Here is a 26,952-nt window from a genome sequence, read left to right as displayed (position 1 = left end):
TAAAAGACTGCTATTTAGAGCTTGCGTTGCCATTGTCATGGTAGAACAGGTTTGAATGAGAAGCTTATCTTACACAGCAGGTTGGCTTCTGACATCAATGGAGGCAGAGCTGCAATCAGTGGCTGTTGACAGTTGGCTCTCTGCTCTTTTCACTACGTGCCTGAGCTTTGTTTGTGCTGAAGAATTATGATCACATCACAATGCTGAACAACCATCAAGAAAGCCATCCCTGCTGGAGCTGCTGACGTTGTTACCCTTTAAAACAAGACGCTACCACAGAGACGAACAGTGCACAGGTTCAGAGATGGACAGACCTGCTTCAACCAAACTGATTCTGGTGGTTGTCTTCCTCAGCTGGGGTTGCTATGCCGATGAGGATGTTGATGCTCTCTCTTGTCCAGAGAACCAGGAGGGATTTGACGGCTCTTGCTACGAGTTTGTGAGTCTGCAGCGACCCTTTCTTAGCGCTCAAGGATGGTGTGAGCGTGGAGGGGGACACCTCGCCTTCATCCTGAACGATGAAACGCAGCAGTTCCTTCAGAAGCACTTGGAACCAGCGAAGGACTGGTGGCTTGGGTTGGCACCTGCAGCGCCAAACCTCACGCTCGACTCAGAAACCTCTGCAGGTGAGAGGACATAAAGGGACTTGAAGGCTTCATTTGATATTTTTGAGTACATATACATGCATTTTATAGTTTCAATAAGAAAAATCTAAACACAACATCACATTTTCAACAGCATTTATAAAGGGGAATAAATACCCTTTTAGTAATTAAGATTTGTAATACATTTCTTCAAATGTGGATGATAGATGTGATCTGAAATTTGACTAAACAGCCCAGAAATCACTTCAAACATTTATTACCCCAGCTGGTGTCTAGTTAGAAAGCTTTGAATTGTGATGCTTTTTTTTTGTTTGTTTTTTTACTAATACCATTGTCACATTATGATATCTCAGCCAACAGGTTTCATGACATATTTGTCATTCTTTTTAATGGTTCCATAGCTGTCAAAATGCCTGTTTACAAGTGTATCTTTATTGTTTTTCATAGAGTCTTTATTCACTCTGTCACTAGCTCAGTATAACAATCTCAGCTTTCATGTTTCCTTATTTGCCAGTCGGCTGGTAAATAAAGAATAAGTTTGTCTTTATTAGTCAGAACATTTCCTCCACAATAAAGAGATTCCAAATGCAATTTCAACCACATGGGTTGGTGTCAAATGTTTTTCTTTTTTCTTTTTTTATAACAGGTTCCCTTGCATGGTTGGATGGCTCAGATGTCAGCTATAGTAACTGGAAGAACATGTCTGATACTCCAGCAGGCTGTGGACATATTTTGAGACTTTCAGGTTTCCAGTGGGAAGCCACAGAAAACTGTAGCCAGGAACTAAACTTCATTTGCCAATTTGGTGAGCAGTGTTCGATGAAACACCGAATTGTATTTTGTGGCGTTTGCTTCACAAGCTTACTTTTTTTTTTTCTTCCAGATTTTGGAAAATCCATTGCCTGTGACAGTCAAAATGCCACACTGCAGTGCGGCTCTGGTCAGGTTATAGAGATTGACGACAGCTTCTACGGTCGAAAAACAATTCACTACTGCCGATCCAAACTCACCACATCACACACACCCTCTCAGGAAGAATGCAGCTGGATTGACGTGGTGGATTCAGTAACAGGTATCAAGAGTTATAAAATTGCATTTTAGTTTCATTCAAGTTTGTTTTTTTCATAGCCGCTATTAAAAAAAAAAAAAAAAAAAATCAATGTGCACTAGAGCTGGTAACACCTCATTTGACCAATAGTTTTTTTCATGCTGTAACCTAAAACTTTGTGATGAATGAAGAAATCTTTTGTTCTGTTGGTATGGATGTATTTACATTGTGTGGGAGTGAAAAGCATGTTTGGCTTTGTCAAAAGTACATTAACTAAGAGACAAGATAAAGAATTCTGGCGGGGGGGAAACACAGCATGTGTTTATTTTGTGCCTTTCGTTAAACACAATGCCATTACTGTCCCTTTCTTGCACATTACAGGTTCAATGGCCAGTGAATTATCTAGTGAAACCCTCTTAAATCTATATGAGTTGGCTAGTGTAAAAACTAAATGTTCTATGAAAATGTTTATTTTTTTTCATGCAGATAGCAGATATTGAAATAACTATTAGACACTTTAACTTGAAAGATTACTTGAATTTATTAGGATGAAAACTTGACAGGAGCATGCTTTTAATACTATTAACACACTGTCACATTTTCAGTGTATGTGTGTTTGCAGCTTTGGAGGAAATCAAAATGGGAACATTGGTTCTTGAATGAGAGACTATATTGTCCTCCCTCAATATATAATTTGTGTAGCCAACTACCCAATCATAGTCCTCATGATATTTTCTGTTCATTGTCCCCCAACATGAACATTTTATTTCCTCTGCAGCTCATTGCCACGGACTGCAGGCTTGCCAGGCTCCCGTGAATCTGAGCTCCTTTGGTGAACCGTGTCCTTTGCTGGGAAGTTACCTGTCTCTAGAGTACCACTGCAAACAGGGTCAGATGCACACTTTATACATTTTTTAATCACACCACGCACCCATGCCTCTCTAAAAAAAAAAAAAATGCTGTAAGTGGAATGACTATAAAAAACAAATTGTTCTGCAGGGTATGAATGATTCACAGAAAGTTGTCGGTGATAACACAAGATTGTACACCTTGTGCTGTTCCTCTTTTTATGACCACATTTTATCCCTTTGATATTGCACCAATCTTTGCCAACATGACTTTTTGAATTAGTTCAGATTTTGCATTGTCACACACCCATCAGTCAATCACCCCATGAAGATGAGGTGAAAAAGGAATGTTTGGATCTTTGCTTGGGGAAGTATTTTTCAGTGACTCTTGTTTATTCTCAGGACTTCACTTGCTGATGAGTAAATTGGCTGCCGTCTTTGATAATGTCACTATCACCGTGAAGTGGCTCCTCCATCCATTTCAGGGGAACTTAACATGCGCATTGAATGCTGGAGACGGCCACACCATAGATCCCTACAACCCAAAAGAGTGAGCCAGACTTCACTTCACACAATACTGCCGACACATCTGAAGCTGCACTCGAATAATGAACATTTATTTAACCTTTCTCACAGGATGGAGAGCACAGTCATACACAAATACAAGTCTCCTGGTATTTTCACTGTCACGGTTGAATGCACTACCAGTGAATGGCATGTCACTGCTCACAAAGTGATAACCATTCAGGAGCCTGTTGGAGAGTTTGGTGGAATCAAGTGCTTCGGCACAAATATGTCAACAGGGGATACTAAATGTAACGCACTTTATGGAGAGCTTGTTCCGATCCAGCTCAATCTAGAGGCGGGTGAGTTAACCAAACATCATGGGGAATCTATCAGCCCTGTTAAAGTACTTGAAAAACAAAATGAACTTTTATTTTTTTCATAAACAGGTACAAATGTGTCCTACACCATCTACCATGAAGATCACCTGGTGACAAATGTCTCAGCAGATAGAGGGATTACACCCATCAACGTCACACTGGATGCAAACATAGCAGAAAAACTTGGACATGGTTGCCACAATTTAACCCTCGCCGCCTCAAACAGGGTCACGTCACAGCCAGTGTCCACTGATCTGGAACTGTGTCTGCTGCAGCCAGTTGAAGGCCTGCAGGCGTCTGTGGTGACAGAGGAGCACAAGTGTCCAGACTCCACTGATCTCATTGTTGGGGTCTCATTGGAGCGTGGAGCCCCTGTAAAGCTTCTCTTTACCCTCACTGGAGCCACAGACACACTGTCTGAGACCAGAGAAATGCTCAATGGTACCTTACAAACGTATACATTCTCCAATCCACTCGAGGGTACGAATAGCTTGCAAAGATAAAGCCAAAAATGAAATCAAAGGATCTTATAAACATGCCTCGTTCTCTTGAATTGTAATTGTTTTTATCAATTCATTTTTGGTGAAGGGTCTTTCAAAATGGAGATACGAGCCACAAACACCATTTCATCTGCTGATGTGGATGTGGATGTAGAGAAGATACTTCATGCCTGCCTGTATACAAATACAGTATGTGCAATATATTGTATCATATACTGTTTGTATAAACAGTAATAGCCTTTGCATTGTTAAATTATGCTATGCCATTCAGTTCAGTTTTCAAAATGCACATCTTCTTCTTGTTTATGTCTCCAGACAGGCAATATGAGTGTCCACCACTCCTCTGACCTGAAAATAATTGCAACTCCTGACACTGTGGTTGACGACTCTCAGAATGTCACGCTGACGGCAACTGTAGGTGAAACATTACCCAGTCAAGGACTTGCATTTGAATGGAAATGTGGTAAGTGTGATTTTAAATGGCTTTCAAGATTTCTTTAAAATCTACCGGTAAGTACTTTAAAATAATGCTGGTGTAATCATCTATGATTGGACATTTATATGAGTTGCAAAGACTTTTGGTATTCAGTTCCCAGGAGAAAATACTCAGATCTGACTCAGGTTATTCAGTCAGCCTTTGTGTATTTTACTCCGAATTGAAACTGCTTTTTATTTAGTTGTTTTTTTTCCTCCCACAATGTGACTCTAAAAAATAGCAGGAATAATGTTTGTTGTTTGTTTGTTTTGTTTTGTTTTTAGTTTTGGTGTATTGAAGCTGGGGTTCTGTGTTCTTTCACACAGATGGTGAATGCAAATGCAGAAACAAAACCAAGGAGAAAACCCACGTTATTGAAAACACTTGCCTTCCGAATCCTTTTGAAATGTTCAAGTACACTTTAACTTTGAGGAAAAGAACATGGTTCAGAAGATGGCCTGAACTCACTTCGGCGTTCAAATGCGTCACAGTTGCTCCTTCAGAGGAATTTACAGGTGTAACAATCAGGTAAAAAGATTTCATGTGAGAAATCATTAATACAACATTTTCAAACCATGTTAATTGAGGGGAAATTAGTAGCAAATTGAGGACAACAAACCCCTTTTCAGTTGAAGTGATACATCAGGTTTTGTTACAGACAATAATTCATAATGTAACATGGGTGTAAGAGACAAACTAATGCAAAGAGGCACCACATTAAATGGAGAAACTCTTGAAAAAAATGGGAAGTGACTATTGCATATCTATTCATTTATATTTTCAGTTGTGATAGCTGCACATCAATAAATGCAAACAACGATATAAAGTTGAAACTGAGCTGTGAGACCACTTGCCCAGATGTTGTTTGGTACATTGAAGACCCCAAACCCTCACCAGTAAGTCTCGTTATCACATCAATTAAAATGTCAAAATGTGGACCCAGATTCACGTGTCCAACTCTTGTTTTCCTCAGGATGACTTTGAATGTTACACCAAAGCAGGAAGAAAGCCACCTATTGAGAAGCAGGACGTAAATACAGAGTATACTGTCCACAGCCAACATCTAAAGGTTTCAAGGGACGTGGAACAAAACATCACTGTTTATGCTTATGGTGGGTTTGTTTCTGGTGTAACATAGTGTTGTTTTTGAGACACTCTTTTTAAAGTTATACCTCTATTTAATTTTTCTACAGGCAAGAAGGTACCTGGTTTTGTCAAGTACGTTCTTCCAATTCCGGGCCCACCTGACCCCTCGCTGCTCTCGTGTAGCATTTCTCCGTCATCAGGAACTGTGCTTGATGCATTCAACATTTCCTGCAAAGAAACCTCTTTCTGCTCAGCAGGATGTGTTTATTGCTTCAAAACCAACACAGGTAGCAGTGAATTGATCTGTTAACCATTTTCATTCACATTTAAACAAGTTTCGAAATTCAAAATATCTATCATTGATAAGCAGTCCACATAGAGAGCATCCAATCATGAATCAATATAAATGGACAAGTAAGCTAAACTTAATAATTTTTTTCTTCATAGTTATTTACACATTCAAAAAAATCTGACATGGACATTATAACTTACCATCATATAAAATAGAATAGGTTAAAACATTGAAACATTAACCAGATCAAAATTACACGCAAATCACAATTTCTGGCATATAAACCCCATAACTTCATACAATTCTTATTCGACCTGAGTAAAAGATTGGATACACATGAATGAATACCATAGCAGAACAATTTCAACAACAACATCAAAAATCAAGAAATTCGAGAGGATATAAAATATGGTTCATTGTGTGGTAAAGGGTTAACATTAAGGCAAAAAAAAAAAAAAAAACTTTAGAAAACCCCCCTTTGAGCCTTATAAATGTGATGCTCTCAATTTGAGTGATTGCAATCATTATCAGTGCTTTGGCAAGCCACATGCAGATAGTCTATAAGAATAAGAAATTAAAACTACAGTCACTGATTTTCTTTTCTTTAAGGCAAACATCTGCGATGCAGCAATGCAAATGACGTGAAATCTGTCTTCTTGCCTCTTGGGGATGAAAACAACAATTACAGTTTGTCCGTTGTGGTGACTGTGAAAAATGACTTTGATAAAACCAGCACAACCGTCACCACTCAGGTTTGTCATCAATAGTAATGTATCTTTAAGAAAAGAAGCACTATGAGTTAAATCAATCTGATGGGTTTTTAAATGATTTGAGTTTGATGTCTCTAATAAGGTACGAAAAAGTGACTCCAGTGCTTCCATAGTGACGCTCCAGTCTGCCGTGGAGGATACTGTCAATCAGTTAGAGCAGCAGGGGCTTCTCTCTGGGGAGACGCTTGGACAGATATTCACTTCAGTTTCTGATATGCTGAATACAGAGGAAGACCAAGGCCAAAAGGATGCTCGGTCAAAGGTAACTGACTGCAGCTGAGTCTGGGCCTGCAGAGATCAATATCCAGTGTTAGTGAGAAGAGAACAAAATAACATGAATTGTTGTTTCTTTCTCTTTCAGCTCAGAGAGCAAATGCTTACCAAAATGAATTCAGTCCTGCTAGACTCCCCCAGCAACTCGACACAGGAAGTGCAAGTCACGGCCAGAGCTGTGGCTGGACTGACACAGCGCTCAGACGAGCTCAGTCCTGCAGCCCAGGTATGGCAATAAATACTTGATAATGTGTGACATTAGTCAAGAAAAATCCAAATAGCATATGTGAATCTTTAAAAAAAAAAAAAAAAAAAAAAAAAAGGGGGCGGGGCAGAATTACAAAACAATTACATCAAATTTTCAATACCTCCTTTGTGGTGTTTCAGGTTTCGGCTTCACTTTGAATGTGGGAGATCTGGATTTGAGATTTGGCGGAGTATAGAAGTCGACAGTGTAGTCTGTAAGAACATGCTGAGGTCACTCTTATCTCTACTGTAGGGCAAACATTATTGATAAGGACACATTTATGTCTTATCAAAGTAGTGTGAGCGTTACACCGGGTGATGGAAATGATTGTTTTGAAGGCCTTTAAGTTGAATCAAAGTCCCCAAACAACATTAAATGGAAACTTAGTTCTCACCAACAATTTCAGCTGATTTGATTTCTTGTTTGAATTAATTGCAGATTTTTGACTATGCAAAACTGTCATAATGTGTCTGCTTGTCTGTTAGTTTTTGTTCTTCAGATGTCTATATTGTTGAATTTCCCAACAGGAAGAAGCAGGTTCATTGTTGGTAGACCTCAGCTCCTCCCTCAACACTATCATTGTCGGTCAGCACAGCAGAGAAGAAGAAGAAGTTGCTGAAGCAGCAACACCAATAGTTGAAGCAGCCAGCAATATTCTCAATGTTTCATCCAATGTAAGAACACAACTATCACTGACACTCAATGTGTTTTTTCTGAGAATTGCATTGCTTTGCTTTCCCCTCAACTAGATTTATGTTTGTCACAGAAAAAAGTCTCAGATTTTCTTCTGACTGGAATAAACAATGTCCAAAGTGCTTTGCTGAGTAATAGAAAGCTGGATGGCGAGCCTGCCATCATAGACTCGGGTCAGATCAGTGTGTATGTGAACAGGTAGGACATGACTCCAAAAAGTTACACCAAGGTTCTGTTCACAATCTGAAATTGACTTAAATATTTCCAACTTCTCCGCCTTCAGAATAACTCTGGGAGCTATGCAAATGCAGGATATAAATGTCCAGAAGAACAGCTCGTCCAGATTTTCCTTCCCCACACTGCCTGGTGATATTGTCTCTCCAGAGGAGCCAGTGGATGTCAGAGTATGTTTATACTAAATGGAGGAAATGAAACAGGCAACATGTGAATCTACAGAGGCCGACACAGACTAAAAGTCTGCATCATAATACATATTAGGAATTGAAGATGTATGGTATAGTGTGGACTATGGGGATATGAGTTTAGATGTTGAAATGTGTTAGACTGTACATTCATACTTGACTTTAAAAGAATATACAAACTATCCGATTTGACAGAATCTCTCATAGCTAATACAAACAACAAGTTAGAGTAATAAAATAGGAAATGTTGCCTTTATTGCTTCCTCTTTTTGTTGTGACTTTTTTTTACAGTCAAAAAAAAAGAAAAAAAGTTTCCCTTAATTATTGACATCAATTTTAGGCTGACTTGACGGTTTGTTGGTGTACTCTTCATCATCTAGATGATGAGTTTTGAGAAGAATCCATATTCTTGGAGGGAAGACAACATCACAGGAACAGTAGGATCTGTTTCTCTCACCAGAGCCAACGGCTCTGTCATTCCTGTTGAAAACCTGCCCGAAGAGATTGAGGTAACGTCCCATCCAAAAATATTTTATTTTGCTTCACTTGAAATGAAAATTGTTCTTGTCGGTTTTTCAGATTCTTCTGCCAAGGGTAGACGTGGGTCAGCAGAGCAGCACAGTTCTGGACCTCGCCAATTTCAGCACATTAATAATTGATGTCCCATCACCGGACGTCACGCTGGTGCTGAAAATGGAGCCTTCTGAAGACATTTCCTTTATGCTATTCCTGGGATACAAAGACTACCCAAATGATAGACGTCATGTAGCCAAGACTCAGATGCCTTTAGAGAACACAAAAGAAGGTAAAATATTTAAATGGGAATCAATGAACACATTCTGATTATTGGAGGACGTGAAAGCCTGGTGGGTCAGTACAATGTGTCCTGAGCGAGACACTTAATCCCTAATGTCTCAGCATGCATCTCAGAAGGGGTATTTGGCGTAAACAATTTTCAATTAGATTGTATGTGTGTCATCATAACACAGAGGAAAAACTGACGTGGGTCCTTAGTCCCAAAGACAGAAGAGGAGATGTTGGAGTGCATTACCTCGTCATGAAGCCCATTGTTGAGCCTGGCATCAAATCTGTCAACGCCACTGTCACGGTCAGCACCGTCGCTGCTCAGTGCAAATACTGGAATGAAACTACATCTTCTTGGAGTGAAGACGGTTGTAGAGTGAGTGAAAAAAAGAAACAAAACAAACAGTTCTTTTTTTTTTTATTGCAATCTGATTGCACACTTTGTCAAATTGTGAGGTTTATTTTGTGTGCTTGTTTCCCCCCAACAGGTTGGTCCACTCACCACACCTCTGGTCACTCAGTGTCTTTGTAACCACTTAACTGTCTTTGGCAGCTCTTTCTTCGTCATGCCAAACTTGGTGGATGTCTCGCGCACCGCTGAGCTTTTTTCCACATTCACTAACAATCCCGTGGTGGTGTGTTTTGTTGGGGCTATTTTTGTTGCTTATTTCATGGTGGCCATTTGGGCACGCAGGAAAGACATCCAGGACTCAGCCAAGGTAATTTGTAATAAAGAATTGTTTTTCTTTTTTGACATTATAATATTGGATTTGTTCCTGGTTTTTGCTTTCTTGTGATTCACACTTTTGCTGATCTGGCCTGTGATATTTGATGTTCAAATTAATAGTACCACTGCATGATAAATGCAATAAATCAAAACAAACAAAAATTATAGAAGTGCTTGCTCTTCTATGCTGACATTCAAATCAACTTTATCTCAGTAAAAAAATTATCTCCCCCTTTGTTTTACTTTTTGCTTTGCAGGTCAAGATAACAGTCCTTGAGGACAATGACCCTTTGGCTGAATATCGTTACATGCTGAGTGTTAGCACTGGGCACCGGCACGGTGCCTCCACTTCCTCCCAGGTCAGGGATGTCTATGAAATTTCAAAAGACTTTCTCAAGAAACATTGTCCACATCTGATGCACAACACTAGAAATTCTAATACTTTTTGCATCTGTATATACCTTGACTGAGCATTTTTGTTTCAGGTAACCATAACTCTGCTTGGCACAGAGGGAGAAAGTGAGCCCCACCACCTGACTGACTCTGAGAAACCAGTGTTCGAGCGGGGTGGAGTGGATATGTTTCTGCTGACCACACACTTTTCACTTGGAGATCTTCAGAGCATCCGACTTTGGCACGACAACTCAGGAGATCACCCGGCATGGTGCGAGTCTGAAGTTACCTTTGAGTTCGTCTCATTATTGTGAGGCCCAGAAATCGATGTGTAATGTAATTTGCAGGTATGTCAACAAAGTGATGGTGCAGGATCTGGACAGTGGTCAAAAGTGGCACTTTCTGTGTAACTCCTGGTTGGCTGTAGACGTGGCAGAGTGCACGCTTGACAAGGTCTTCCCGGTAGCAACAGAGACTGATTTGAAGAGATTTAGGTGAGTCCTGCCAAATACTCAATAACTGATGAATTATATTGAAGTCTCTATCTTTTTTTTTTTTTTTTTTTATTGAATGTAACTTTTTTTTATTCCCCAGCAATTTGTTTTTCATGAAGACAGCCAAGGATTTCCGTGATGGCCACATCTGGTTCTCTGTCATTAGTCGGCCTCCCTGCAGCACTTTCACACGTGTGCAGCGAGTCTCGTGCTGTTTTTCCCTTCTGCTCTGCACAATGCTGACCAGCATTATGTTTTGGGGCATTCCCACTGACCCATCTGAGCAGACCATGGACCTGGGTCAGTAACAAATACAAATCAGTTAAATTAATCATTAGTATTAGAATTAGTAAAAGTCAGGATATTTCAGTAGTTTTAATCAGAGCCTATGTTCAAGCCTTGTTTAGCTTTTTTAAGGAAAATGTGCCTCTTCCTATTTTGTAGCACTGACCAGCATGCAACAGTTACAAAAGTTTATACTGTCTTAAAAGTGAATTCAGCATACCATTTAGACGTTTTGCAGGATTGACAGTTCTGAGAATTTATTGTATCTGCATATACTGTATGGGCATTACTTATTTATTGAAATCCTAAATGATTATTTTCAAATTGAGCTCCAAAAAAGGTTTTACTTTGCAGGTCACATTGAGTTTACTTGGCAGCAGGTAATGATTGGAATTCAAAGTTCAATCATTATGTTTCCCATCAACCTCCTGATCGTGAGCATCTTCAGAAACACTCGTCCTCGAGAGAAAAGGACCAAAACAGATGCTTCGAAACAAGGGAAAACTGTTCGAGTTTCCCCCTCACAGACTTCTTCTCCTCAAAAGGAGCTGAAGGACATTACACCTGACACTGTGATTAAGGTGAAGTAAAGATTCATTACAGTCCCCCATTACAGCCGAGATCTAGTAGCTACTTTGTTCTACATGTGTGAAGAGTTGGATATGGTTTCTTCATTAGGACATAAAGAGAATTGCTCAGTCTCTTTCAAAAGCCATGAAGAGTCCACTGCCCCATTTGGAGCTGCGTCCTGGCCAGCAGGCGGACATCAACACTCTGCTGGCTCTGGTGGAGGACATCATTAAACAGCAGAACCGAGCAGCTGGAGACTTCTACACTGATTCCTTAAAGACAGACCGCTCCATGATCCTCAGTTTAGGTGCAGTTAATCTGCAAGGTAAACTCTAACGTCACATTTCCCCTCCTTATTCTGTTTAAGATTGTCTTTGTGTTCTCGCCTTATCTTGCTTTTCACTTTTCGGACTGACAGAAAACAACATGTGGGGGAGCCCAGAGAAGACCTCAGATGAAGTTCAGAAGAAAACGAACAACAACCGCTACCTGTACAGACAGCTGCTTCATGTCGAGAAGGAGCTCAGCCTGTTGGGACCTTCACGTTTGCCAAAGGCAGACAGCTACAGCCGGGCTGTGCAGCAGGTTCAGGGAATGAGAGATCTTCTGGAGTACCATCTGCCATTATCCAGCCTCGACAGAAGCCAGCTCTCTCGCAGCCCCAGTCCAGAAGAGAGCATCGATGGAAACGCCAGCAGGAAGTGTTGCCAAGGAGGGCTGCCATGGGGGTTTGTGTTTATTGGCTGGATACTGGTGATCGCAACCAGTGGGGTGTCAGGGTACTTCACGATGATGTACGGGCTGACCTATGGCAAAGACCGCTCAATCAGCTGGCTTATCTCCATGGCTGTGTCCTTCTTTGAGAGTCTCTTCATCACCCAACCCCTGAAGGTGAGAAGCCCTAATAAGCAAATTACGATACATGTATGCCTATCACACTAGCCAGTATCTTGAAATTAAAATATTAATTAAAAAAAATCTTTCTTCTCAGGTCCTTGGCTTTGCTGCCTTCTTTGCTCTTGTTCTCAAAAAAGTTGATCAAGAGGAGTACGGGGAACCTCAGATAGACGAAAGCCTCAGAAACCCTGGTGTTTTCTTTTTACACGTCTATTGTTTTGTTGTTGGTTTTTTTCCGTATGTTTCTATAAAACAAAAATGGAATTAAGCTAATTCATAAGTACAACATTTCTCCCTCAGGTGATCCTGATGCAATGCGGGCAGCGAGAAGAGACAGCACCTGTAGCTTCTATCAACCACCACCCCCTACTGATATTGAGAAGATACGAAACAACATGATTAAAGAGCAGAAGGTCTTTGCCCTCATAAAAGAGATTCTTGGTAAGAGACCTGCTTAAATATCTAACCACATAGCAAACAATGTCAAACAATGTACGTTTCTGATGCAACATACTTTTATGTGCTATAGCTTACATGGGATTTATGTGGATATTGCTGCTGGTGGCCTACGGTCAAAGGGACCCCAATGCTTTCTTCCTGACACAACACATTCGCCAGAGCTTCAGCAAAGGGATCTCTGACACTATGAGCATTCAGGATGTGTTCAACTGGGCAAACACCACTCTTGTAAGCAACCTTTTTGGAGAATATCCAGGTCAGTATCTGTAAATGTTTTTACATACTGCTTTGATTGTCTTTGACTAATTAATATTGTGGATCTGTGTCATACTGACACAGAAATCAATGGATGTCATCATTGTAATTATGGAGCTATTTTATAGTTTCTTTTTAATTTGGACTTACGTTTCGTGGTCCAGAAAGTTGTCACTTTTGTGCTTTTCTTTCACTTTCACAGGATTCATCACAGACGGAAACTCAAAGCTGGTTGGTAACGCACGCCTCCGCCAGGTGAGGGTGCAGAAAAACTCCTGCCGCATCCCTCAGTCCATGCAAAGGTCTGTGCCAGACTGTCATGCTCCTTACTCATGGGAAGTGGAGGACACTGGCTCCTACGGCCCTGGCTGGAATCGCCTGGTGGGAAACAACACTTCGGCAAACTTCCACAGCCTGTGGACGTATAAGTCTCAGGGTAAACTGAGAGCGTACCCCATCTGGGGAAGTGTGAGGCTTTACAGAGGAGGAGGTTTCGTAGTGAATCTGGGGCCTGATTTAGAAAATTCCAGCAGGTACATATTTTGTTTTCTATTTAACCCAACACAGCTGAATGGCTTAAATATGTTTGATACATTATGTCTAATAAAACTGCCAAAACAGTTTGTTCAGATTTCACTTTATATTAATTTTGAGACAGACAGAAACGCAACACAACTACTATGACACAAAATAATGAAATATACTTTGAATAATTGTTCAAATAAGTATTTTATTAAAAGACAGTGACACAGGAGAATGGTTGGATCGATAGATACTTTAGCCTTTATATACATGCAATGGGCCAATATAATGAAACAAGAAAAATGCATGATTTCTTCAATGTTTCATTTCTTCAAATAATATTAATTCTTTTAAAATGTTTATCTGCTCTTAATTTGCATGCATGCTGTGGTTAAACAGCTTTCTTTGATGTAGAAAGTAACTGTTGTTTGTTTTACACTTTGGACAGAATTGCTTGTCTCAACGTATATTTAAGAAAATCATACGAGAATATTATTGCTTTTTTCATAATCATACAGAATCCTCCAGTACCTGTATGACAATACATGGTTTGACATGTACACCCAAGCGATCTTCGTTGAGTTCACCGTCTACAACGCGAACGTCAACCTTTTCTGCATTGTCACACTGATGCTGGAGACCACAGCCATCGGTAAGCAGACCAGGAAAGGGCAGTGTTTGAGAACTTCCCAAAATCTCCTCTCTGATGAGAATATGTCTGTGTATGTTTTTCACCCTGTGCTTCCTGCAGGAGCTTTCCAGTTCCGCAGCGAGCAACAGAGTGTGCGTCTCTACCAGTCGACAGGAGGCCTTCACGTCTTTGTTATGGCCTCTGAAGCCATCTACTTTCTCTTTGTTATTTATTACATGTTTGTTCAGGTAAGTATAGTCCCTGACCTTTGTAAAATGCGATTAGACTTGATTTTTCTGATAAAATTGCTCATGTGACCATGTAACCCTTTTGTCTTGACAGGGAAAGCTGATGAAGACACAGAAATGGGCTTATTTCAAGAGTAAGTGGAACCTGCTGGAATTGGCAATCATCCTTCTCAGCTGGAGTGCGCTGTCTGTCTTTATCAAGAGGACTTTACTGGGGAACAGGGACATGGATTACTACCAGAACAACAAGGATCAGTAAGCAACAAGATGTAATAGTACCTATCTTAAATATAAAATATTCTGTTTACTCTGAACAACAAATTTCTCTTTCTATTGTAATTTTTTCCACATCAGTGAATTACAACAAATTATCTGCATAAAGCCTTTTCTTTTTTTTTCCCTACAGAAAAATAGTAGCTTATATTTTTGATTTTGTTTTACATTTCACTAAATTATATATTTTGTCAATTTATTGGAACTATGCCTTTTGAGCTACAACTACAGTTAGAAAGTTTTTTTGTTGTAATTAATTGCTTTTGAAATTCTACTTTTCCTTTGTTTAAAAAAGAAAAGCAGTATGATCAATGATTTCAGAGGACTGTTTCCTCTTGTGCTTTGTGTCCAGATATGCCAGTTTCCATGAGACTGCCAAGGCCGACGCAGTGCTCGGGTATCTGATTGCTTTCTTGGTATTGCTGGCTACAGTCAAGCTGTGGCACCTGCTGAGACTGAACCCCAAGCTGCACATGATCACGGCCACGCTGCAGCGGGCTTGGACTGATATTTCAGGATTCCTGGTGGTCATGACAATCATGTTCCTGGCCTACTCCATTGCTGTGAGGAGATTTCCCACACTTCCCATCACCATGCTGCTACCTTTTTATCCTGCTTTATTTGAATGGAACTCACTCAAATGTGGTCTTTAAAACAGAGGCATACTTTGTCTTTTGTAGTCCAACCTGATGTATGGCTGGAAGCTGTATTCTTATCGGACTCTGCTTGATTCTGCGCTGACCATGATCAGCTTGCAACTTGGCATTTTTAACTACGATGAGGTTTGTATTTCAAAAGGTTTTCAAAGTGTGGGTTGGATGCTGGGTGTCCTGATGTTTTTCACATTATAAAACATGATCATTCAAGGCTGTTGGAGTTCATGAATAGGCAATGGTGACCAATACAATTCTTGAGCGACTGAGGTTGCTTTTTAAAATTTAAAAGAAAACTGGTAATAACTCTCTATGTAGTCTGCAACAGTTGTCATTCTTTATCTTATGGTTTTGGGCTAAGATGTATCTAACAATCTTAATTTGTCACCTTGATACTACAGCGAAATCAAACCTCATATGTGTTTTCTGATAAAATCAATATTTTTATGATTCACTTTCTTTATTATCTATGATATATTCAAGATTTCCTCTAAAAAATGTAAACACGTTTGGAAAATACATCCTAATAAATATGAATTATTTGACGCTTGCCAAAATTTAATATCTCCTTTTCAGACATGATAGATGATTTGGCTTGTTTTAAAAGTTATTTACTAGCTTTCTGTCATTGATTATACATTATAATCTTAAATCTAAATTTAAAAACCTGTTTTCAAGATTTTATAAGAGGACAAGAACTTGTAAATTTACTACAGCAAGTAGAATTTACTTGCCACATGGACAAATAATTTCACTAGTTTTGAGTAATTTTCTTCTCAAATGTAATGTTTGTAGCTGATATTTGGGCTATCCTTTTGTTTACAGCGCGTACCCCAGAGTTTTCAAAATATCCACCACCGCACCACCTCTGTTATGACATGTTTTACTGCAAGTGTTTCTCTGCAGTCGATGACAGTCAATTTCTTCCTTCAGGTTCTGAACTACAATCCTGTGCTCGGTGCTTTCCTCATCGGCTCCTGCATTGTGTTCATGACGTTTGTAGTGCTGAACCTCTTCATCTCTGTCATTCTGGTGGCATTCAGTCAGGAGCAGACACATCACAAGGTAACTCACCCGTGCTCAGTCTGACTGTTGTTGACATCACTGTCAGAAGCCAGCCTGATATGATTTGATATTTATTGAGTCACTGTTGTTTCAGCCTTCAGAAGAGGATGAGATTGTGGACATGATGTTGATGAAACTCTGCAGTTTGTTTGGACTCAAGTGCAAGAAACAAGAGGACAGCACCCTAACAGAGAAACCAGCCGCTTTATCTAATCCAAATACCAAAATGTCCACAATTTCCTCCGGGATTATTTACAATGGATGATTTATTTGTTTATATAGTCAAATATAGATCAAATGTAAGATCACATAAGACCTGTTGTTGCTTTTCATTGATAGCTCTGCATTGGTGCAATGTTGTTGATCTGTGACTGAATAGTAGTTATAAATATATAAATTATTAGCTGTTCTTTAATGCTGCAGTGCTGTTGCCATTGTACAATAATATGACGTGATGATGGTAGTAACAGAGGATAATACATAATGCTTATGCTTATACTTAAGACATTGTACTTAGTAACAACTATATTTTGTGGCACAAATAAATACGTTTCTGTGACTAAATCATGTTCAGTGTGTTTCTATTTTGTCAAGTTATTTTCAATGAGTTACACTGAAATTCTTTTTTAGGTAGAGCTTTCTAAAGAGGGATATAAATACTTACTGTTTTATTGCCATTATTAATAAAAAGCTTTCTGATGACAAACACTAACTTTTGTTATTGCCGTGATCAATAATAAAAGAGATCCCTGACACAGAGCAACAGTAGCTCATAGTAACCATGTTAAAATGCTTTTTATTAATAGATAATTCTTATTGAGCAAATTTCAAGTCAATTTAAGTCAATTAAAGTCCATTTTCATGTGGCCCTTTGGGGAAATGATTGGCCCACTGCTGATCAAGGTCATTGATAAGCAGAGCTCTCTGCAGATAAACATTCACCTTTTATTTGTCAAGGTAAATGATAAAAGGAGCTCTCTGGAGAGAAATGTAAATATTAGCTTTGTAATTGTCGTGCTCATTGACAAAAGCAGCCCTGTACGGAGAAATGAGATTCTCTACAACGCGTTCCATACGCAGTCTGTGCGTATTGCGTCATCGCGTTGGAGGGTGGGGGGGCGTGTCTCCACTGCCAGCCAACATGCGTCGTGGGCGGACGGAAAGGAGGGGGGGGGGGGGGACGCGCTGCTCTAGTGACAGCAGACGTAGTCCAGCAAGCAGCTCGAGAGGCTCACTCCAGTCACGAGCCCGAGTTGTCCGAGCTCTAGTTAAAGGTTCTTTTGGCGGCACAGAGAAAGTGAACTCGAGTTGAGCCGCTGTGTGACTGAGGGCGTCCGGTTTCCTCCGCCTGAGGGATTGCGATGCCCTCTGACTTTATCTCCCTTTTCAGCGGGGACCCCGACCTGACTTCTCCCAGATCCTTATACACCAAAGGTAAAAACAAATATATATACATATTTTTATGTTGCTTTATTTTCCACCTCTGGCTGCTTTTCTTTGTTTATAAATATGTATGTAACTTATTTGTTTATTATGGGTTTTTTTGTTTGATAACTTTGCAGTGGCCACGAGCCAATTTGAGTCCCACTCACGTGTAAAGTTACCTCCTCCGGCAACACGTCTGTTCATAATATTACGCTTTTGTACTTCGATATCTCGTGTAGAGTCATTTAAATGCTCATATTGTCCTTCAGTCGTTGTCTTTTTTTTTATTATCCTGGAGCAAGGTGAAGTGGTGTTTTTTGTGTGCGTGTGTTTTTTTGCACACTGAAGCCCTCAGCAGCTGTATGCACACCGGTCAGACCAGTTTATTTCTCTGCCAGCTGAAAAACATCGCTTTCTATTTTCTGTTGGTCGTTTGAAGAGGCCATCAGAGCGCCCCCTCCGCCCCCTTCAGGGGATGCACAGGCAGGTTGCGACCCATAGGGCGGCACTAGAGAGCCCCCAATAATATAACCTGGGTGATCATCGGCCAATGGGCCCTGTGGCAGATCAAATAACTGAACTGAGCCGAACTTCTTACACCGGGTGTGGGGCTCTATAAGCTCACCCTTGAAATAATTTTCACATATAAAGTTAATCTGGCAAAAAAAACAACAACATGTATCTCCTCAAACATTTTATGATAAAGCACTAGTTTACCATAGATGAGGCAAAACGTATGTACATAAATACTAACCTCTTCCAAGCTTTAGATTTCACACATTTGTGAGAAGTGCTCCTATTTAAAAAGAAAAAAAAAAGAAAAAGAAATGTGTCAACACTGTTGGGGAAAAACAAAGTAATGGACTGTTTGTATACAGCATTATTTTATGATGTGCGGTTGTTTATAATGTCATTAGAATATTTGACCAAACCCTATTTGAGGCTTAGATCAAGACTTTTTGTAATGTGTTACTGATCTGTTAACTCAAGAATAGCACAGGAGGACCGCCGATGCAACTCATCTCCACCTGTGCAAGTTTTCAGCAAACCCCTGCAGCATAAAGCTGACCTATTGTCTGCCATATAAGTAAGACATGACTGTGAAACATTTTAAACAGTTTTTACCTGAATCCATAAAGTATGGGGGAGGAAAAAAAAAAGTGAACATAACTTTGGCTCGATAGCTTGTTTTTTTTCTACTTTTAGTGGCATTCATTTGATTGATTGATTTCCACACAAGTACATGGACACGATGTGACACTGTTTCTGGTGTTCGTTACATGGTTATAGTGAAAGCACTGAATCTATTGCAATCCAATAACTCAGGAGTTGCCAGTTTATGATCCATTGATCAGTTCATAAGAATTAAGTGATGCCACTTTTGTGCTCTTGGTCAAAGTAGTGAATGATAGCTCCCCCCAATTTCCAGTATTTACCATTCTTATCTGAGTGTTGCTTCAGCATCAGAATCTGTCACTGCACTCACTGTACCATCTTGTGGCATAAAGTGGTATTACAAGCCCGCATCAAGCTTATCACTTCTGTGGGTTTCTCCAACAATTAGTCTGTTTATATTAGGCTGTTTTTTTGGGTTTTTTTTTTACTGTTATTTGGATAAATCTGCATTAAACTTTGAATATTAATTTCATTGAAATAGCTGATTCAACTTAGTAGAATTCAGTTTATGACAACAAGTGAAATTAATTAACGTTTAAGATTTATGTGGCCTGAATACAACAGATTTTTATTTATTCCCCCCAAAAAATTGCGAAAAAAGTGAGTATAAAGCTGCATGGATGAAAAGTTGAAGCTATTACATTCTTGTGTCATGTTTATCTGGCGATGAGTGAAAAGTAATCTTGTGAATCCCTCTCTCCTTTTATTTTAAATGACCAGACTGAATGCAGCTCTTTGTTCCACATTAAGTCTTAAACCTGCTATTCAAACTGTCTGTCCTGAATTTCAGTATGTTGACTCACTGGCACTTGAAAATGTGGCTTGTAGTCATCTGGATATTTTGTCAACTTATTTTCCAACTCAATGTTTTGAGAAGAAAATGCTGGTTAAGCTAGCATCTTTTGCCAGAGTTTTTTTCTGGTTTGCAGCTGAATCACGGGTCCAATGGTTGGCTTGTATATAACACTGAATAAAAAACGAGTTCCATTTTCAAACAATTTATTTCAAATGAAACATTGCTGTAGTGTTATTATAAAACATTGCTTTGATAATCAGTTCCATTTGTATTCATTCGCCAATAAAATATTAATAATATCTATTTAAAACAAAACAAAACAAAATCCACAAAGCTGTTCAGTGGGAGTCACATAGAAAGGTCAAGAGTGATTATTTATACGGTTTTGTATTTGCCTCTAGATAAAACCTCCCTGTACTGTAAACTATCAGTTCACTCAATAAATCAGCAGAAATTCCTTTGAAATCTAAATGTTCACCGGTCTTACTTATACTTTGTTTGACGACCAATCACTCTTTTGTGTGTTTGTGTAAACAGCGTTGACTCAGGTGTGTGCGTGTGTGTGTGTGTGTGTGTGTGTGTGTGTGTGTGTGTGTGTGTGTAGAAGTTAGTTTTCACATCTTGCTGACGACACTGATTGACCTCGTCTGTCTTTCGGTTCACTCATTTAAAGGAGCTCCTCAGTGTTGACAAACACTTGCATTAAAAGAAAGCTTCATTTCTGAGCAGGATTTGCTGTGATTTGTCGTAAATGTTTCTTCTCATGTTTAAGGCTTCCTTCCCTAAATCCGAACTCATATTTTTGGCCTGCGAGCAGTCGAGGGAATACCGAGGAAAAACATCACACTGTAACAATAGCACTCAGGACAGGAATGCTTATCTTTCTGTCTTGTAATGGACTGCAGGTTAATGGAAGTAATAAAACGTCTTCCCCACCAGTTGCACTTTAAGGGTGAAGAATGTTATGACTTTCCCGTAACTTTGTCAGGCACCGCCAAAGAATTGTAAAGCCTCAGATCTCGACATAGTTTTGTGTTTCTTTTTTTTCTTCTTCTTCTTCTTCTTCTTCTTCTTCTTTTTTTATTGACACCCACCAAACCCTGGACAATCATTAACTATCTGGCTGCTCTGTGTATAAACCTGAGCTTAAATAGCACTCTATTAATATTGACTCTGCTGTGTTAAGCAAACCTAGCAGCATGCACTTAAAAATATCTGACTGCCTTGAAAGCTTGTTGATGTTGGCTGATGAAAGAAACAATGCGACAGGACCGTGGGTGACATCTAGAAAAATACGAAATTATCTCGGAGTTTGAACACCACCAACAGGACATATGAGCGCATACAAACATTTGGAGGTTTTTGAAATAAGTTTCCAAAACTTAACTGTTGAAGTGTAAAATAGTCTGATTTGTCAAGATTCTATATATATTCAGGCTTTTATTTTGGTTTGTATTAACTACTAGGATGACCATTGGAAGCATGAGACATTTCTGCATTATTTTATTCATTTGGGAAGAAAAAAAAAACCCCATCATGCGAGAGGATTTAGAACTCAGATATACATTCAGATTGGAAATTATTCTATTACCTTTTAATTTCACGTGGCCGGACATATTTTACTTGTGACCCAGTTGTCTTGTGAACTCGATTCCGCTGCGATCACGCTGAACCTCATCGAGAGAATTCCTTCTGGTGTCTTCATCTGTTTAACATGAAATCCAACCTGTTCTGCAGAACACAGCAGGCTGTTTTATTAGCTGGTGACTTTTCTTTTTTTTTTCCACTATCTTTTGTCATAGGTTACTAATTCATTCCTGAACTACCATTGTCTTAAAACACATTTCACTTCCCTTAAATCATATACAGTACTTGTCACAGCGTTGGGGAGTAATATAACCTCATCATCATATTTAAGATGCTGTCGTACTATCTTGTGATTAAAAGTTGCTGAGTTAGAGTGGAATTGCTCATGTTGCCCCCATTTACACATTTTATTTCCCCCTTTTAAGAAGAGCTACATAACAGAGTAACACCTAATAGCAGACAAAATAAAAGACATTTGTACATTTGTAATTACATAATTATGTGAAATCTCTTGTGTTTCGTGTTGCAGCAATTAAAGTCAATGTGTTGAAAATAAAAGGTAACCTTTCCTGGCAGTCATCTGCATATTTTCAATGTTTAACTGTGGATGATCTAATTCAACACAATGTTGTGTGACCTTGCCTTCATTTAAATCTCTTTGCTCAATTATTAACACTAACCAAACATCAGTAAGGAGTCTAATCAGGGTTTGGACAAAATGTCACCTCCTTTGGTATTTACTGCACACCTGTGACTTTGTTTTGGCCGCAGCAAATCACTGAATGAGTGGTTTAACCTCTACAAGCTCCCGGAGCCGATAATAAAAAGCTTCTCTGTGTGTGATAGTTGAAGTATTGATGTCCACAATTTGTAGTCTTGGTTTCCACACCCGGATATATCCTCTAAAATCGCTGTTGTTGTTATTGTTGCTCATCGGTAAATCATTTGCTGTAAACCGAAAGTCAGCGTCAGACTTTTTGCGTGAGGTTAAAAACACATTTAACATATACGTATGAAACAGAAATTTGTAAAACGAGAGAAGCACTGACGATCTTCTCCTGTGATCTACAGATTCATTTAATGTTGATGATATTAAAATAACAACTTGTGGACACTTTTAATTGTTTTGATGACATCCAACATCTGTTGCTTTCCCGTCTTGCACTCAAGGTTTATAGAAATCGGACTTATTTTGTATGGCATCCTCTTGACTGGCACACAAGCAAACTGGCCTGAATACATTTATCTTGCTTGAAATACGGAGTAAAGTAATAATTAAAATGTTTCAAAAATATACCATAATGCCTGATAAAATATTGGATAGAGTATTTTACATGAAATGGATCAACAGATGATATTTTGCTTTTAGTCAACACTACTTTGCAGTAATTGAAGTGTTTAATCCGTGCATATTTTTATTATTTATCTGCAATGTCTTCTAATGCATGTAGATTTTCTTCTTTGCTGTTGTTGCTGTGTTTCTGTCCTGCTCGTAATCTTTTTTTTTTAATGTCGTCGAGTGGAGTAGGAAACCTTTTTTCTGGGTTAGTTTGATCTTTCTAGGTTAGTGGGTTAACGGGCTTTGTGAAATGGAAAGAAAGTGTTGCTCATGAGTGGAGATTTTATAAAATTCCACACGCTGGAGCAGGCAACCTCTGAAAAAGTACTGTGACACACAAATTGAAGCACTGTGATGTGGAATTTAAAGTTGAATAGTGCAGTTGTGTTTTCAAAGGGAGATTTCTGCTCCCTCGTTCCTCATTGGTCCACTCTGCCAGGGACATAAGTACAGAAATACAGATTCCTTGAGGATTTCCATTAAATAATGTTTTACTGCACAAACCACAATGCAGACGCATGAATTTGTTCTCAGCTTGAGCTGGTAAAGTGTTGAGACGGAGTCTGTTTTGAGTGTTGGAGGCCTGTGAACACTCGGCCTACTTGCTTTCTGGAATATTTCTCACACTCTTTTGTGAAAAGCCAAAAGCCCCTGTGAGATCTAACGGCCTCCCCTTGTGTTTCTCTCCACAAGAAGATGATGCTGAAGTCAGACATTAAATATTAAATGTGGTGAATCTTGGCTGGCTTGTCTCTTTCCATTGGACAGATGAGGTGCCGCAGTCATGGTGTCTGAAACTTGTGCACAGTGTGAGAAGTTCTTCTGGCCCGCAGTTCAAGAAACCCAGTATATAAACAATGGTGTATTGAACTTTTATTTCACTGAACGTAAGATCCCGCCCTGTCAACATGTGATGATTAATAAACAATAATAAACTGGGATCTGTTTCATAACCTACATAACACAAAGGGCAATTTCAGACGGAGTCGGGCCTCCTAGCCTCAAGCGGACATTTGTTTATTGTACACTGCAACACCAGAAACCAGAAAAAAAATACTTCCATTTGTAATCCAATACTCCAACTCCCCTTTTGTGAAGCCTATCATATTCGGTTTTTGTTGACGCTGTGCCAGGGAGCTGTTGACTCGTAACGTTTTCAACAACAGCTCTCACAAGTGGTTTGGGCTGTTTGAAGGCTGACATGCTGTGACCTCCAACGCTTGTCTGTCATCATGTCCTCCCTCCGCTGCAGCAGTCCTGTCTGCTATCACAGCAGACAGTTACTGCACCTTGTTGGTTGTGTGAATTACGTCTGTAATGGCCGACTGTAATTGGCCTATCTATCATCCTGCCACATTTGTCTTTTCATCTCGCACAGCCGTGGAGTCGTGGCGCTGTTGCTGTTACAGCCGGCAGTGACGGATTCAATCCAGGGCTGTTCAACAATAATTACCAGCATGTGGCTCAAAAGATGAACAATGTGGTCAAATATGTGCAGTGAGGCTTAGAAAAGACTTTTTTGTTTTTCATCTTTATTTGTATGAGTCTTACTTATCTGCGTGTTGATTAGATTTTTTTTTTTTTTTTTTTTTTCATTTTGTGGCAGCAGGTGAGGTGACTTTGCTCAGAAGTGGAATCCAGAGCTGCAGGAGAGGTTTTGTTCATGCGCCTTCGGTTGCACATCACAGTACTGTTGTGTTCACGCTCCTTTCTGATCAACCTGCCCAACAAGTTATCCATCCATCACTCTGCTCAGACAGACAACCACACTCACGCACGGGTAATTCAGAGTGTGGTTAACCTCATAAAGTATGTGTTTGGACTGTGGAAGGAAATCGCACTACCTGGGGATAATGGGAGAACATGCGAGCTCTGCATAGAAAGGTCCCCGGACTCAAACTAGGGATTTTCTCACTGTGAGGGGAGAGTGCCAACCACTACCTCACCACCATATCCCGATCCTTGAATTCTGATGTCCCACTCACTTACAAAGAGCAGTTAAAATGTTGCTAGGTCATGACCATATGATACGTGCCCTCAGGTTTCCTCCCACCTGCCGCACATGCTTTGAAGTGGCCTATCGCTGCTCCACCCCATGGTTTCAAACACATGATCCAGGTTTGTGTTGCCTTCAGGGGATGGCTCTGTCCTTAGTGACTTTGTTTTTGCCTTTTACACAATTTGTCACATGACAAGGTTTCCAGATAGAGGCTCACTCAATGAGGGAGGTAGGGGGGGTGGGGCGGGGGGGGGATCCATGACCTTCAGAGATCATCAAGACCTTTGACCTAAAATAGTCAATGACTCCAACACCAACATTCCTCTTATCTGTGTTTTCATTTCATATTTCTGAGTCATCTGCTGCTTCCCGGCAGACTGGCAGGGCTCCCATGAATCAACCCACTGGTCCCCCTGATTCTCCCCTGTATCCTGTCATTGTTTTTGTTCTTGCTTCTTACAGTTAAAAGACCCCAGTGATGTGAAACGGTCCCACTGAGCCCTCTGCCCACATTAAATATAGTAAGAGTGAAGACGAGGGACAGAATAATGCATATTCTACAAACCAGTAACTCAGCGCGTGCCGAGATTTTAATGGCAGCAGTGAAACTAAATATACATTTTTTTTAAATGACAGCCCCATATCTTTCATTATGCTGTGCAGTTTGAAAGAATTTGACCTTTATTTAGTAACAATAAATAAAGATAAACAAGACTTGTGAGGAATACATTTCAATAGAATAAATATCTACATTTGGAAACCATGAGGAAACAATCTATTCAAATCCATGGTAAGCCTTTGTTGTATAAAATTTGAAGATAAAATATGATACAATTTATTTATTCATTTATTTGAAGGCGAAGTGTTTTAAGTTGAAGACTTTTTAAAAAACATTTTTATGTTATTTACGATATTGCAAGAAGGCATAAAATAAACCACAGGTGCACCTCAAAAATGGCAATAGCATCAAATAGCTGATTACTTTTGTAGTTATGTTTACACGCGTAACTGAAGCTGAAGTGTTTGATTTAATTTTAACATTGAAATGTGTGGCCTTCAGTTACAATTTTGTGATCTTCTGAAATATTTAAAATATGATTTTTGTTTGCGCTCCTGATCAGGATAAAGCACCGATTGAAATAAATTGATATATATATGTTTCTTAATGTTAACTTTTAGATAAACTAAAAAGTTTGACATATTCTAGTCTAAAGTAAATCTAAAATGTATGGGATTTCCACAGTTTAATTTAACTTTGCATTTAAATTTTTTCAGATACACTTTTTGTAAACACACACACACACACACACGCACACACACACACACACACACACACACACAAACACACGCACACACACACACACAGCTCTCCGTATATAATAATGTAGAAAATGTTGCAATGGTTTTGTTTAACGTAAAGCCAGACGGGTCTCATTTGATGTTATCCCAACACATGGTGAAGGCGTCTCAATCAGGATGAAGACGAGTCGAAACATGACAGAGCGAGTTGAACTCAGATTCGTCTGTAGTATGATGATTATTGATTATGATAATTTCTTCAATAATTTCTTTGCTTCTTTTAATTCCTGATTGTTTCAACTGAACAAAGCATTGTTTTATCTCCTCTTTAATGATTGTATTGGTGCCGTGACACATCAGTGGTGTGATATGATGCCAGTATTACAGTCTTAGGGTTAAACTCCCTTTTGCCGCTCCCCTATGTATCAGTGTTTGCTATTAAATAAGATCATTAATGCAAGCTGCAACTTGTTTAAATCGTGAGCCAAAGAAACATGACTCCAATATATTTCTTAACTGAGTGTGGATTTTCATAAAAGTCTTGTTTAAGCAAGAAGGACATGACAGTGAACAACCTTCAAACACCATTTTTGCTTGTCGACATGACATAAAAAGAGTGCTGGATTAAAGGCACAATATTTCACATTTCATTTCGTTGCCAAGACACAAGACTGTAACTTGTTACTGAAGTCAAAGTCCAATCGACAAAACCTGATTCTTGTAAATCAAGATTATTGTATTAAGTAGTCTCACAGAGGCCAGAACGGCTCGGTTGTTGTGTGACAACGTTGTTTGCTGCTTCTCAGTCAATCACCCTTCTTGCAGTCTGCTTTTGCCTCACTAATCGGCAGACATTTTAAATCCTTTATTAGCCTCCGCAGCAAATCTTCTTATGTAACTGAGAGCTGAAGG

General features: G+C 39.4%; 1 protein-coding gene across 1 annotated transcript; it reads left to right on the top strand.

Annotated features, from left to right (window-relative positions):
* Positions 1 to 304: 304 nt before the first annotated feature.
* LOC308131139 (polycystin-1-like protein 2) lies at positions 305 to 16,684 on the top strand (the record flags this gene model as incomplete). Its single annotated transcript, XM_080497746.1, has 41 exons — positions 305 to 626; positions 1,252 to 1,410; positions 1,489 to 1,677; positions 2,432 to 2,542; positions 2,904 to 3,051; positions 3,138 to 3,367; positions 3,455 to 3,865; positions 3,974 to 4,074; positions 4,201 to 4,348; positions 4,687 to 4,888; positions 5,145 to 5,256; positions 5,334 to 5,472; positions 5,554 to 5,733; positions 6,348 to 6,490; positions 6,591 to 6,770; positions 6,870 to 7,007; positions 7,556 to 7,702; positions 7,795 to 7,919; positions 8,005 to 8,125; positions 8,524 to 8,652; positions 8,723 to 8,948; positions 9,133 to 9,323; positions 9,436 to 9,666; positions 9,932 to 10,033; positions 10,160 to 10,338; positions 10,415 to 10,561; positions 10,662 to 10,861; positions 11,201 to 11,427; positions 11,525 to 11,741; positions 11,835 to 12,307; positions 12,408 to 12,504; positions 12,614 to 12,754; positions 12,843 to 13,028; positions 13,230 to 13,560; positions 14,068 to 14,201; positions 14,301 to 14,428; positions 14,523 to 14,683; positions 15,054 to 15,264; positions 15,382 to 15,483; positions 16,288 to 16,419; positions 16,514 to 16,684. The coding sequence occupies 41 exons, from the start codon at positions 305 to 307 to the stop codon at positions 16,682 to 16,684; spliced, it is 7,422 nt and encodes a 2,473-aa protein (XP_080353872.1).
* Positions 16,685 to 26,952: the final 10,268 nt, after the last annotated feature.

Source organism: Blennius ocellaris (assembly GCF_963422515.1).
Source record: "Blennius ocellaris genome assembly, chromosome: 1".
In the NCBI taxonomy this organism is placed as follows: domain Eukaryota; kingdom Metazoa; phylum Chordata; class Actinopteri; order Blenniiformes; family Blenniidae; genus Blennius; species Blennius ocellaris.
Note: the sequence above shows the minus strand (reverse complement) of the source record. Positions and strands in the feature narration are given on the sequence as shown.